This window comes from Neolamprologus multifasciatus, chromosome 18 (assembly GCF_963576455.1).
Source record: "Neolamprologus multifasciatus chromosome 18, fNeoMul1.2, whole genome shotgun sequence".
Classification (NCBI taxonomy): domain Eukaryota; kingdom Metazoa; phylum Chordata; class Actinopteri; order Cichliformes; family Cichlidae; genus Neolamprologus; species Neolamprologus multifasciatus.
Window position 1 is genome coordinate 24689209 of NC_140456.1, and position 13928 is coordinate 24703136.

At 44.1% G+C, this 13928-nt stretch overlaps 1 protein-coding gene across 1 annotated transcript in view; it reads right to left on the reverse strand.

Moving 5' to 3' along the window:
- Positions 1 to 13867, reverse strand: part of LOC146498022 (heparan sulfate 2-O-sulfotransferase 1) — a 35556-nt gene extending 21689 nt beyond the window's left edge. Inside the window, exon 1 of the mRNA XM_085142068.1 lies at positions 13246 to 13867. Coding sequence (XP_084998194.1) covers positions 13246 to 13369 — 124 coding nt within the window. The 5' untranslated portion in view covers positions 13370 to 13867. The remainder of the gene's footprint in view (positions 1 to 13245) is intronic.
- Positions 13868 to 13928: the final 61 nt, after the last annotated feature.

The window sequence follows — 13928 nt, forward strand, 5'->3', positions numbered from 1 at the left end:
ATGATGATGAAGAAGCAGGATCAAATTCAAATATTACACCGAGTCAGCCCCAAACACATGCGGGCCGTTTTTATCTCCTAGTCTAAATGCGAAACATGTCTCCACACTAATGATAACAATCCAGGATAGATGGAGGTGATAATCATCATGGTTCAACCTGCCATTTCCCACCCTAATATGTCTTTGGCGCGATCGAAGCCAGTAGTGCTGTCTGACAGGTGAGCCAATAATGTCTGGGAAAAACCGAAGGAGTAAAGGCGGCCACGTTCTGTCTGCTTCATCAGAAAACAGCCAGTCAGATGAGATTATGGAGCAATTTACACAGATGGCAGATCCCATCATTCCCCTGCCTTGTTAAGTAAGGGCGGGTCTGACAGGTTGCAAAGGGGTGGGATGGGGGGCGATTGATTGGAACAGATCTCATCTTGGCACAGATTGTCAGTGACTAAGCAGTGGGAATTAGCCAACATTTTCAGAGGCAGCTGCGCTTCAAAGGGAAGGAGAATATTATGTGGGTAACTTGTGTGTTGTTGAGAGGATGAGCCAGTAAATGCATTTGCTAAAAGGAGAAAAAAAACACGGCAGGAAGGTCTCTGTCACTGCTAAAGGCTTCCTCCACTCACAAACGCTGCAGTCAAATCTGTGCAGAAACCTGAAGCGACTGAATGCATATAGATTTGCAGTCTTCCTCAGAGCAGTTGTATCTTGATATAACAACGATGTTTGCATAACAGCGCAGATCTGGTTGCAAGCACAACTCAGATATCCTGTGTTGACTGTGCTTCTGCGCCTCTTCGCCTCGTAACACGTAATTAATAATGCATATATAGGAGTCTGGGGAAAACTCCACACTCTATTAGATAGAGCTGTCAACAGCTATTCATAGGTTTAATAATGATAAGTGGGTGGGACAGGTGAACATTTATGTTTGTCTCTCTTCTTTCATCTCTTCACGTAAAGCATCTGCAGGCCAAGGATGAAGAACCAAGTTCACCATCAGGAGATCAGGTCCCACTCCGCTCTTCAGCTGCAGGTCTAAACTCAGGATTTTCAGTCAGCATTGAGTCTCTGTTTTCTATTTCCAGTTTGAAGTCTATAAACCTCACCGTGTTGGATCGATATGAAACTTTCAGCTTTGTGTAAGGTCGTCCGAGGATATAAATACACATGGCTTCTCAAGATGCTGATAAAATAATCCTGCCCATTTTTCGGGTCTGTCAGAGTTTGGATTGCTCAATAAAATCCTTCGCTCGACAAAACCATAAGCCAGATGGAAGAAACTCGAAGTGGACATAAAAGAATAAAAAAATCATTGATCCTTTTGATCAACGTCACCAATTCTTATACAATGTGCACATCTGAAAACATCTTTCCAAAGAAAACGTCTTTCCCCAGGTGTAAAAGCATAAAAATGGACTTTCAGGTTAGCAGATGTGCAAATGTTCTGATTTTAATGATGTTTTTGTGTAAAGACTGCAAATGAGGCAAGCTGAAAGAAGCCAGGCTTTCTTTGTGTTTACTGGCTTGACAAAACCTAAAAACCTAGTCGGAGATAATGAGGATCACGACGATGGTTATCAGCTTTCTCCGTTAACTCGGGCTTTCAGCTTCAGTCTCCATGCTTCAGGCTGCATAAGAAGGAGCCATTTGAAGCTCTTCTTCTTCACAAAACAGATCAATTGAGTGCTGACTACTCCAATCAGAGACATTACCAGGGGAATGGGTGATAGAGATCTATGCAGAATATTACAGTGTAACAGTAAAATGCAACACTGGTGCTGCAAAAAAGGTGAAAGAGAGTAATGCTGCAGATTAGTCGTGAATTCATGATCATTGCAAGCTCAACCAGTTAGATAAATATAAATTCTTGAGTTAATGAATTCATTTATTTTTACTGCTAGGCGCTGCAGTTTATTTCTAGCTCTGAAACATTTATCTGTATGCATGCAAACATTAAATGTCACGCAGTGTGTTCAGATATGACTCTTCCTAATAAAGAAGATGTAAAAAAAACAAAAACCCAAACAATAAAAACTGTTGCTTTAGTTTGTTACCAGATCAAAGTAAAATTAGGTTTACTCTGATTAATAAATAACATACAAAGATAACTTATAAATTTGGAAATCAGAGCTGTAGATCAGGTCAAAACATTAAAACAAAAATCATTTAAGTATTTTCTGCATCTCCAGCTGAATGACTGCGATTCAGAACTCATTTAGGAGGAAACTCAGACTCTGAACTTAGCCTGAACCTATATGTTACCATGACGATCTACCTCCTTTAGCGACTCAGACTTTAAGCTAACGCGCTAATGCCCACCCCCGTAACCCGCTAGTGCAACACCTGTGTCCTTGGTTAAACCGTCTATGGCCGTGATGCATTGTGGTTAACTAGGTGAAAATCAACAGTGTGGAAATTAGAGTATCTGAGATGGCCACATGAGGCCAGCTCCAAAAGAAAGCCAATCCTCACAGAGCACCAAAATTACCCAACATCACAGCAGGAATAAACATGTTTACAGTCGGGTACAATAATGGTTTTGGTTTCTCTGAGTCGTTTTCTCGTTTGTGCAAATCTGTGGGTGGGACTGGGATATTTAAGTCCCCAGTCTGAACTGGACAAACGCTTAAAATTTACATCACCATGGACACAGCAAAGCGTAGTCAGTGAACTGGACCTTTCAGCTGCGTTTGCGATGTTGGCGTCTTCTGGGCCGTTCTTACTTAAATCAGATATCAAATAAAATAAGAAGGTTAATTATGCTGACAGGTTGTCCAAGAAGTCTGTGCTCAGTTTTCAGCGAGAGTAAGCTGCCGAGTCAGCGCTTCACCCTGTCATTCATGCAAAAGTCAAAAATGAAACTCTAGACTGTAAAATGGGAGCTTCCCAACCAACGAGACCAGCTTCTATATAAAGTCTATGATGCAGAATTCATATAAAAGAAATAAACAACTTTAGGTCTGCTAGGTTACTCTTGGTACAGCCTCTCAGGCCACTTGGATGCATTTATAGTCTGATTTACTGATTAAAAAAAGGAACACCACACTAGGGCAGAGTGTTAAACCTTTAATGCTGTTTTCAGTGAGGGTTTCACAGGGCTGCATTCCTATTTTATTTAGGCCGCATTAGAATACCAGTTTAATTATGGTATTTGAGAGCAAAATGCAAAAATATGTAAATGGAACCCGACTGAATTAACAAGCGACTGTGGGTGGCATCCGTAATAAGTGTAAACGTTAATATAGCAACAGACTCTTGAAGCTCGTGCACATTTTAACCATGTTGTTCACGATTTGAGGCAGCTGTGGCGGCTGGTGGTGTAAAAGCACTGAGTGCTCAGTGAGGGTAGACGAGGGCTGTATAAATAGTTATCCATTTAATTTACATTTTTAAAAACAGTGTAAAGGGAAGGGATTGTCACGTGGAAGCGCCGTGACCTCTGAAGAGGCAACAGGCTGTTAGTTGTTTGGTCACAACAGTCACTTTCCCACACCGTGCCTGTAATCAGCACAGATTAAAGGTTAAACCCTTTTTATTTATTTGCTTACGTGTTGCTGTCAAGGTTACGTGCAGTTCTGAAGAGAGAGAGGAATATCAAAGTTTTAACTTTTGCCGCTTGAAAGCCTTGAAGGAGTAACTCTTGAAGGTGTTTTTCTGAACTGAGCGGTTTCTGCGTCGAGAACAAAATGACTGGGTCAGTGAGGTGGCCTCTGTCTGTGCAGCTATCATCAAACCGCATCTTTATTGATATACACTTAGGTGTCAAAACTCGTCATGGAGGCTACAAATGAGGTCGTAAAACGACGTCTTTATGGAGGGAAAGGGTTAACATTTGGCAGCACGGTGGCTCAGTGGTGCAGGCCCTTCACGTCCTTCATGTTCTCACCTCTCCTCAAGACTCTACTCGAACCTTTAAACAACCCTTTGAACTACTCCATACCCAGCTGGACTCCTTTTACCCAAGTAAGTCAGCTAAGATGCTGCAAGTGTGGCATGAAGGAGATTTGGGAGTTGTTTGCCTAGTATGCCTAGTAATGTCTACACTAAAGAAGCTGCACTGATGTGCTCTTGTAAATAAAAAAAAGGGGGGGACTGAAAGGACACTTGACCTGCACAACAGCACACAGGCCCTTTATTACTTCCTCCAGGCAATGCTCACGTGTAGCATTGAATCAATCGTGTCAAGCCGGCATCCAGTCTGTTTGATAAGGTCACAATTAGCAGGAATCTAATCCAGTGCACTGCTTTAGCACATTAGTATTGGCCAGGAGGAGCAGGGCGCACAGAGACACTACGCTAACGAGAAAAAACAAAACTGCTCGATCAATCAATCTGGTGCGTGGCGTTCACGTTGATGAAAAACAGAAAGGGACGCAGACACACGAATCTACTTATCCTCCGAGTGTTGGACCTGTGCGTCCTGCAGCCCAGATACTTCATTAGTAAGTGCTGCACACGCACAAACACACATCTCAACCCAGGTGTTTGTACTTATTTGTATTCTGCCTAAAAAAACAAACAAACAAACAAACAAAACTTTCTAGCTGAATGTCAGGCGCTCCATCACTGACAACAAGAAGGGAAAAAGTGCAAAAAAAAGGGATATAAAGAAATGGATGAGAAGAAGCCTGATTGGAAACAGCGTGGTGGCATGAAATTAACAGCTCTTCCCCGAGGACGCGCGGTGCTGGACATGTCACAGGTGAACGCGCAGAACGGCTTTGAGCCCACTCTGCGACAATTAGAAGCAAAGTTGAACCGGAGGCTGAGGAAGAACAAGGGCAGCGCTGCTCAGTCTTCCTTCCTCCTACATCCCTCTGTGCTCTGATGAAATGGGTTGTAAAAATGCTGCAGGCTTGCTTTCTTCATTTTTCTCTCCCCCCTCCCCTCCTCCTCTCCGTAGAGGCTTACGATTTCCACCAGCCATGGCTTTAAATATTTTTGTGTGACAATGAAAATTAAATCATCTCTTGCGTTTCACCCCCCTCCACCTCACTTCCTCTTCCTTTGATGGCGCCTTATTTTCCAAATCCGGCAGCAGATATTCTCATTTCATGCGCTCGTCCAGTGGGGTTCGTAAAACACAAGAGGGATTTGAATATCACAAAAGGGGCTCAGCGAGCAAATGAAGAAGTTGTTTACAAGTATTGATCCAGAAAGAGCTAGATGAGAGCAGTGCCATTATAAGTCATTATCACGGCGGGGTTTTATTAGCCCCTTGCTGTTTCTCCTGTCAGGAGGAGGAGAAAAATGAAGCCCCGCTAAAGGAGAAGCAAGGAAACTGACACCTGCTGTCACGTGTTTACAACCACGGGCTCCGTCGTCTGTCAGAAGCGCAGAGGATTAACTAAGTACGTCCCGGTTTTTACGCCTCCGGTGTAAATTTGTTCATGTAGCATTTAATATAATTTAAAAAAGTAGTGCGACAAGTAAAGGACAGATTATTTCTGAGATCAGCATTAGGAAAAGTCACATTAGTACATGTTAGCATGTTAGGGATATTAGCATAATTACAGGTGAACAGAAAAAGTTAATGGAAAAGGAGGCAATATTTCCATGTTGTAAATGTAGTGGGACAAACCTATTCATTGAGATTAAAGTGACAAAGGGGAAAATTGTATATAAACAGATTTTAAAGACAGAGGTACCAGCGAATGTAAACAATGTAGATGTATTTTATTTTATTGAGGAGCTGCAACAGAGTGAAGCCAGGCTGCTCCTGATGAACAAGAATCTGTGTTTATATTTCGGAAAAGTCCCAAAACATGACGTCATCTCAATCGGCATATCCATTAGAGCCCGACTGATTTATTAGTGAGCCAATATTATCGACCGATATTAGCTAACTATGTTCATCAAAGAAGAAACCCAAGAAACACCCTTCAGACATGTTATGGGTGTTGATGTTGAAGTTTGGCCACCAGAGGGCACCTTTACGCTCCAAGCCTGAGTTAATTAATAAAAATCGTGCGATAATGATCTAAGGTATGTGTGTACGACTCCTAGACATGTTAATCAATCTGGATGAAACTTTCTTTGTTAACTGCCTCGGTTTTAGGATGAACAATAGCTATAACTATAACTGGATACTTACTAATTATATCAGCAAATATCATTATTGGTCTTAAAAGTGCCATATCAATCAGACTCTACTATTCATGAATAATAAGGTGATTATGAGCTAAAGTACCAACTATTTTCTTGACACTGTCTGTTTATTTTAAGCTCTTTTTTGTCAAATCCTGATTTTTCTTTTATTTAATGTATACATTTCACCTTAAATGGCCTTAAACACGTCGTTATACGTCATCTCTCAGGGTCAGTGTTCAGTTCCATTTTAATTAAATAATATCTCAGCAGCTGTCAGTCACACCTCCCGTCGTCAAAATGAGCTTGGTCGATATAACATGACTGGCAGGCTTTCCGCGTCGCGTGATGTTCAAAGCCAATTTTATCACGTTGAGTGAGCTGACACCTTCCCCCGGCAGTGATGCCGGAAAATATGAAGACAGTGAGGAGGGAAGAGCCTGAGAGGAGGTGGGAAGGGAGTACTGGGGATGGGCCAGCCGAGCGGTAGTAGAGTGGGTTGCTCTTCTAGAACAGCCTCCAATTACATCCAGGGTGTGAAACCGTCCATAACACCCCGATTAGCCTGTCTGTCATCCTGCTCCGGCAGCAAAGGCAGAGCCGGCTCCGGTTGCTGCTGCGTGCTCCACTTTGCAGGAACACATTTCCTGTCGCACAAAGTGCACGCCAGGGGCCATAAATCCTCGGCCTCAATCAGAGCCTGCTTCTAACAATACAGCAAAGAGCCCAGTATGACCATTAGTACACTCTGCCTCCCAGTCTCCCATAACAAATCCATCCCTGACACCTAAGCCCATCCCTTCAGCGGGCTCCTCTCCATTAGCTGCTCAAATGGCACGTATCAGACAGTGACTGAGCAGGCAGGTCCGGGCGATAGGCGCTACCGGCTGCTTGTGGTAGCAGATGCCAAGGTGCAGAGTGAAAGCAAATGACTTATGCACCCTCCCCCCTTTAAGCTAAAAACAGAGATGCAGGGTGTCAGGGAGAGTTCAAATGGAATCTCAGTGGCATAGCCAAAGAAAGGACGAGAAGAGATGAAGAGAAGCTGGAACTGACACGTTCAAGGAGGTTCAGGTTTAAACAGGTCTAGTTGAGCGCTGCCAACGCGTCACCAATTAACTTTAGAAAGGAAGCCACCGTTTGGTGTCGAGTGATTCACAGACACCGGCTGACACCCTCTTGACAAATGTGTAGGAGTAAAGGGAGACATAAAAAGAGTGACGATTCAAACACAACTGCAGCTCGATCTCCAACATAAGCAGCAGGAGGAGGAGACAGCGGCAGGCCGGCTCAGAAAGCTATCAAGCTGTCTAATTAAAGTCTGCGAGGGCGTGCGTGAGGACAGGGTAGCGGTGCCTGACCGATGTCCTTCCAAGAGCAAATTCCTGACCACGTCCCCCTGTTCCCCGAGCGCTGGAGTGTGAGGGTGGGCTGTGAGTGCCCGGCATAACAATCAAAGTCAAATTCAAACGCGGGCCCCGCAGCGATGGGCTGCGGCAACAAACGAATGCTTAAACGTCTCACGTCAGCTCTGCAAACACGCCGACAATGAGCGCGAGGCTTCCTTTTTCTGCATTCAACAGCATCTCTCTTCTCTCTTCAGAGCTCATCACAGAGCCGCTTGTGTCTGGAACTGAATATCACCACGCAACAGATGGAAATTGAATTCCTTTAATCAGGGTGAGTAACGGCCAGTAAAAAAAAAAAAAGAAAAGCAAAAAGCGATGATGCCGATGGGGGGAGAAAAAAAAAGAAGAAAGTCTTTGAGCATGTGCCCTGCTGGGAGACACGCAACCCTCACATGGCCTGCAGGGCAGAAAGCTGAAGAGGTCTTTTTGTTTTTTCTCCAGTTAGAAGGGCTACGAGGTGACACCCTAATAAGAAATGTGTCTGTTTCCAGAGCCCTCGCTATCTAACCCTAGAATGAAACTGCGACATATAGCTGCACAGCTCAGTTCTGATTGATCTAAAAACCTTTAAAAAAGGCACAGAAGCTGCTGAAAAGCCGAGCCTCTCCACGATGAAAACTCCATATTTATGAATATTCTCCCCGAGGAAAATATGTTTAGCGTGGCTTCAATTTATAAAAGCAAGGTAGCAAGGACAGGCACAAATAATGATGCACTCAGCTATGTAATGAACATGCTTTCAGGCAGAAAAGATGGGAGAAGAAGAAAGTGTTCCTGAAAGTGAAAGGCACCGCTATCCATTCATCAAGACATTTCCAACAAAATAAGGAGGCACTCACAGTTTTGACAAATAAAAATTATTCAGCTGTGTCACGAACCTGGCAACGATTTACACTTACATCTTTGTCACCATCAGTCATTTCTCTCTGGTTTAAGGTGATTTAAAAAAAACCTCCAAAAAAAAAAAAAACATGTCGTTTGGCTTTGGCTTTTAACCACCTCATTACATTTTGTCAACTTCAGGAGAAGATCCAGTCCCTGCTGAATCAAATCTGGGCGCTTGTCTCCTGTTAGGGAAACATTACTCCTGATTTTCAGTCTCAAACCTGAGAACAAAGCAGAGTGATATTCTTCAAGGTCAGGCGTGAACTGAGAGGAAATTAATGACAACTCTGACGGGGCGAGAGAAGCCTTGGATGCTTCTCTGTTTGGCTCTTTATTACAGAAACTTTATTTCCCATCCATCCCTGTACATCCCGTCTGCGTTACCGCTGACCCGCTCGGCAGCCGAGCCGGTGAGAAGCCAGAGAGGAATCCTGCCAGAATTATGGATCGGGGCCCACAGCGGGGCATGTTTGTTATGCAGGAAGCTCCTCTAAGTGAAACCTTGGGATGAAGATTAGCTTGGAAACAAATCACAGCTTGTCCGCCCTGCGGGTGGTGTCTAATGGGAGAAATGATTCAACCTGGATGCTGCGTAATTCGAGCCCACGCTGTGAGGAGCACGTTTCCGTTACTCAATCCCACAAAAATTTCACAGTGAACAAGTAATAGCGTGACACGGCATGATCACATAGATCTTCATCTTTTCAAAACCCCCCCATTTTCAGTTACATTTAGACCCCACCTTCTTTTTTCATTGTTGCACAGATGCATCTGTAACAGGCGTACCTGGTATTGTGACCGGACCCCTGGCTATTTGTCAGGACATGAAGGCATCAGTCACAACTATTTGGCTATGCAGCACATAATTCAGAGCTCCGTTATACAGACGTCCACTGAGTCCAGTCATCCATCAGACTGCCTTTTGCCAAGTCAACAGATTCTCGTGGCGGTGGGCGGTCAGGGAAAAGGCCTCTCAGGTTGTGTTTCAGCTTTAGCTGTGTGTGTGTTTGGGTTTTCGCTGGGTGTAAAGTATAGCTCTTTACGGCAGCAGTAAACTATGTCACAGACCAATATAGCCATCTATTCCTGCAGGACTCCTGATTGTTCCAACATGGGAAATCTCAGCTTTGTTCAATTAAGATTAAGCCTCCGCTAAGGAGGTCGTGGTTTTTGGTTTGCGTACACACAAGTCATTCTGCCTGTATACACGATAGCTCCTAAACTTTTGAACAAATGGCATGAAATCTTTGTAGGGGTGTAGAGTGAGCTTATGTTCACAGTCCATTACAAGTTACCTTAAATTCAACAAGGTATACAAGGTCGACTTAATGATTTATTGGTTAAAAATTGTCAACAAGCCTTATAGCTTAGACACTATGATTGAAGAAGTGTGGTGTGTGCTGTCCATATACGGAAAGTACCATATATCATGCCGCATTTGACCTCTGACCTCCCTTTAAGGTCAACAGATATATTTGAAGGTCAAATTGATTAAATAGTCCTATAGGAGCAAATAACAAAACCCTACACATTGCTTTAGTTTTTAACTACACTAAAAACATCTTGAAGCACAAAGAAAACAAAAAGAATATATAAAATAGAACACTATTACCTTATAAGTAAATACTGCACAGGGAGAATCCGCTGCCTTGGCGGATGTTAGCACCCTCTGAGTGCTTCTTGTTTATAACCTCGCCAGAACGCCTTCCAACATCAACTCATCTGATAATATCTAACTATTAATCAGCTGCCCTAAAGGTGGACCTATTACGCCTGCCTTTTTTTTTCCCAGACACATAAATACTGCTGCGGTGTTAAACATGTTTAAACACCGAGGTTAGTATATGTGAAAGTAATCCCAGTAAGCCAAAAGCTCAGGCTTCAGACAGTTTTTATCCTACTCTTTGATCTATGTGATGTCAAGGAGAAGAGATATCCCTATTATGGTTATCACAGCTCTGGCTGTGAGCACAGAAGCTCCACCCACCAGCAAACCTGTTTATGAAGGGCAGCCAATCAGAGGAAAGTTTTCTCAAAGTGGCTCTAGAAGTTTGTTTCAGATACCAGAAGAGTCTCTTCCACTTACTAGAGCACCTACTCCACTTGGTTTCGTTCTTTTTCCATTACAATTGAGTACCACCAAATGTGCGTGACACCACATTTTCTACTCAGCTCACTTGAAACCCCGGCCGAGCAGCTAGTAAAACAGTACCCGTTACCAGGTACTATCACCTAATGGAAAACCCTAAACACTGAGTCGAGCCAACTACATACTAATGGAAAGGGGCTTTAAGAGGCTCCAACACGATTCAATATCAGGTAAATAAGGATTATTTTGAACTGTGAATCATGCAAAGCTACTCTAGTAGAGTCCAGGGTATAAACATAAAATGAAGTGAGTATAATAAGTCCACTTTGATATCCAGGATTTGAGGCTGTCAACATCTAATTAGATTTTTTTTTAATCCAAGCAGATTGTTGTGGTCTGCAGCAGATGTCATATAATCTCATTAATAAAGTGAATTCCAAAAAAGTCCCCTAACACACACACACACACACACGTTTCCAAAGACAAATGATATAAATATGAAACTACAATATTTTTTATTTTACACCTTCAGCCTGCCAAGCTAAGGTAGTGCTGATAAAGCTACTTTCAGCTGCTGTTAGTCACCGGGAGTCACCTCCGGGTGATTTGTGTCTCTCCTGGGACTGAACCAGGCATCTCACTCATTAGACAAATGCGTAAACCTCTACACTATAGAACCACTTAGGTTAGGCTGGTTATGACCAGAAAAAAAAACAACAAAGAAAAATACTGACAGCTTTGACTATCAACAAGGCTGAAATAACATCCTTCCCAGGGTAACAGCTGCATGACATTCTGTGTTTTTATTCTAAGGTCAGCCTGGGCTGACAAATGGTAAAGGCCCTGCTTCTTACATAGCACGTTTCTACTCTGTGTGAGCACTTCTTAAACAACATCACTCATTTACCCACTCACACACTGGAAGAGCCAGAGATCGAACCACCAGCCGTCGGATAAATAGATCACCTCCTCTAGTCCGTAACACAAAAGAGACGTGACCACAGACCACATGCCATAAAACACGTGACCGGGATACACACACAATGATCAGTATATTACTCAGTTTCACAAAGCAAAGGCGACACAACCAAATGATGGTGCTCTGCCCAGAAATCGAAGCAGAAAATATTCAGGTGGCTTCATAAGTCGATCCACTCATTGGTAAACCTGCTGCTCACAAGTGGAATTGGAGCTGACTTCAAAAACCCCACAGATGTTCGAACTGCTGTCACGCAAGTGTTAAAAAAAAAAAAAAGAAGAAGAAAAAAAACACCTCTCATTTGAGAAGGTGAAATGGAATTTTTGCCTGAAAATACGTTTTCATTTTTAATTTACAACCCTTAAGTGAGGATTTGCTGGTAACCCACAGCTCTGGGATGTTACATGGGCCATATTTTACCTTCTGAACAACTGACTGATGAAGGTTGCAGTTGTGGGACAGGGTCCCTTGTCGTGGGCTAGACTTTCTAAAAATCAGCTCAGAGGAGGTGAGGGAGTCTCCCTCTCAGACCACTTAAACTTAAAAATAGTGAAAAGTTATTACAGGTTTCTTTGTGTAAGGATGCCAAAGAGATTTTTCCTTCACCAGTTTAAACGGTAAGCCGTGCCTGAGCCAGCCCATGCGCCATCAGGACCCTCAAACTGCCTCGCCTGGATTGAATTCATTCCTGCTTTCACCTCTGCCACTGAATTACACCTGTGTTTTTCCCTGCTGCCACATGTCAAAAGGTCCCCCGGCTGCCTTCCCTTCAAATAGATGTGGTGTGAACCCCTGAGGTACGCTGGCTGCACTCTCACAGTGTCTGCACGGCTTTAAAAAAAAAATCCCCAAAGTGGAAGCACCAGAGAGATAATCCTCCAATGTCCCAGATCTTTACTGGGACTGAGCCCCTGGTGGGAGCCAGCGAGGGGAATTGAAGGCAGCGGCGGCCACGTTTCAATCAGAGGAAAGAGTTTGGTGATGGGGGCATGAGAGGATTTGCAGCAGTGCGGTGTCCCCCATGAATACAAAATATTACTAAGAAGTACTTTAAGCAAAGAGCTGCTTTCTGCCCTGTGAACACTGGGATATATTCCTCACTCACCGCCCTGGCCTTACAGTCTGCGTCCAGGACCATCACAACCCAGGCACAGTTTACGGTCACATCTTTCTAAATTAGATGATGATTCCTCTGACAGAGAGCTGGGGGATTTACACATATAAGTCATTTCCCAGGGAGAAGAAATCTCTGATTATCTGTGTGTGATTTTTTTTAAAGTGAGGAATCTTAGATTTCTACCCGGACTTCTGAAAACTCTGAAGATCAATTTTCATCACTTGCATCAACTCTAACAATGGAAAGGCCAAATCATAAGCACAGAGAATACCTGTCAGATTAACCTCCAATGAAAACAATACTGTGTAAACACCATTATGCATCAAGTCAGGGACAAAAAGCGCCCCAGTCTTCTGTCTCACACTGCACTGCATAAAATGAGATGAGAGGTTGACTCAATTTGCATGCACTGCTTTTACTGCACATACTCAGAGTCGTTCGATATTTTTGCCTCACAGTCATGCAAAGTTCAGCAGGACAGCTCCCAGATACGAAAACACGTCCTGACTGTGAACCTTTGTCTGGACCATGTGAAGCATATGTGCTGGAAGCTCTGATTGACCCAAATGCAAAACAATGGTGATGCCCACATCTATACAGGGACCTCACTCTCACACACAAGCCTGCAGTGGTCCCTGACAGGACGGGATCAGAGGCTCGGAGGGCCCCGTAAACTTACCGAGCTTTCCCCGGGACTCCTCCAGCTTCTGGATCTGGTTCTCCAGGAAGAACATGGCCACTGCGAACGCCAGCAGCGCCAGAAGCTGCAACTTGGGCGGCATCATGACTCTGAGCAGCCCCATCAAATCATCCAGAGAGAGATGATGGTCAGTCCATGCTCAGAGGAAGAGGAGGAGACACCGAAAACACACACACAGCAGCGACGATGGTGGTTACAAAGCCGCTGAGAGTGTGTGCATGGCCCTCTCTCTCTCTCTCTCCCCCTCCGTGTGTGGATATCTCCCAGCGTTCAGATCCTGTGGTTACCTCAAACGCGACGTGTTCAAACTCGGATTGGTTATTTCATTCTGTTAAATCTCGACAGAGCGGGAGGAGGGGTCGCGGAGCCTTAGAGATTTCTCCAGAGTACGTATTTGTCCCTCCGGGATTTGTTCGCGATGGTACCAGCCGCTGTCGCCTGCGTCCCCCACACAGAGCTGTCCCGTCCCATCCAGTGTGTTCACAGCCGCACCACGGACACACTGTTACTACCACTCAGGCCATTGGGTGTATTAACAGTCCACCACACAGCAGAGATCTCCTATTCGTCGACTCTCTCTGCCTTTTCCTCTCGGATTGGACCGTTTTCCGTTGTGGGACCCGGAATTGGACACCAGGGGTCGCACTTCCATTAGCAACCAT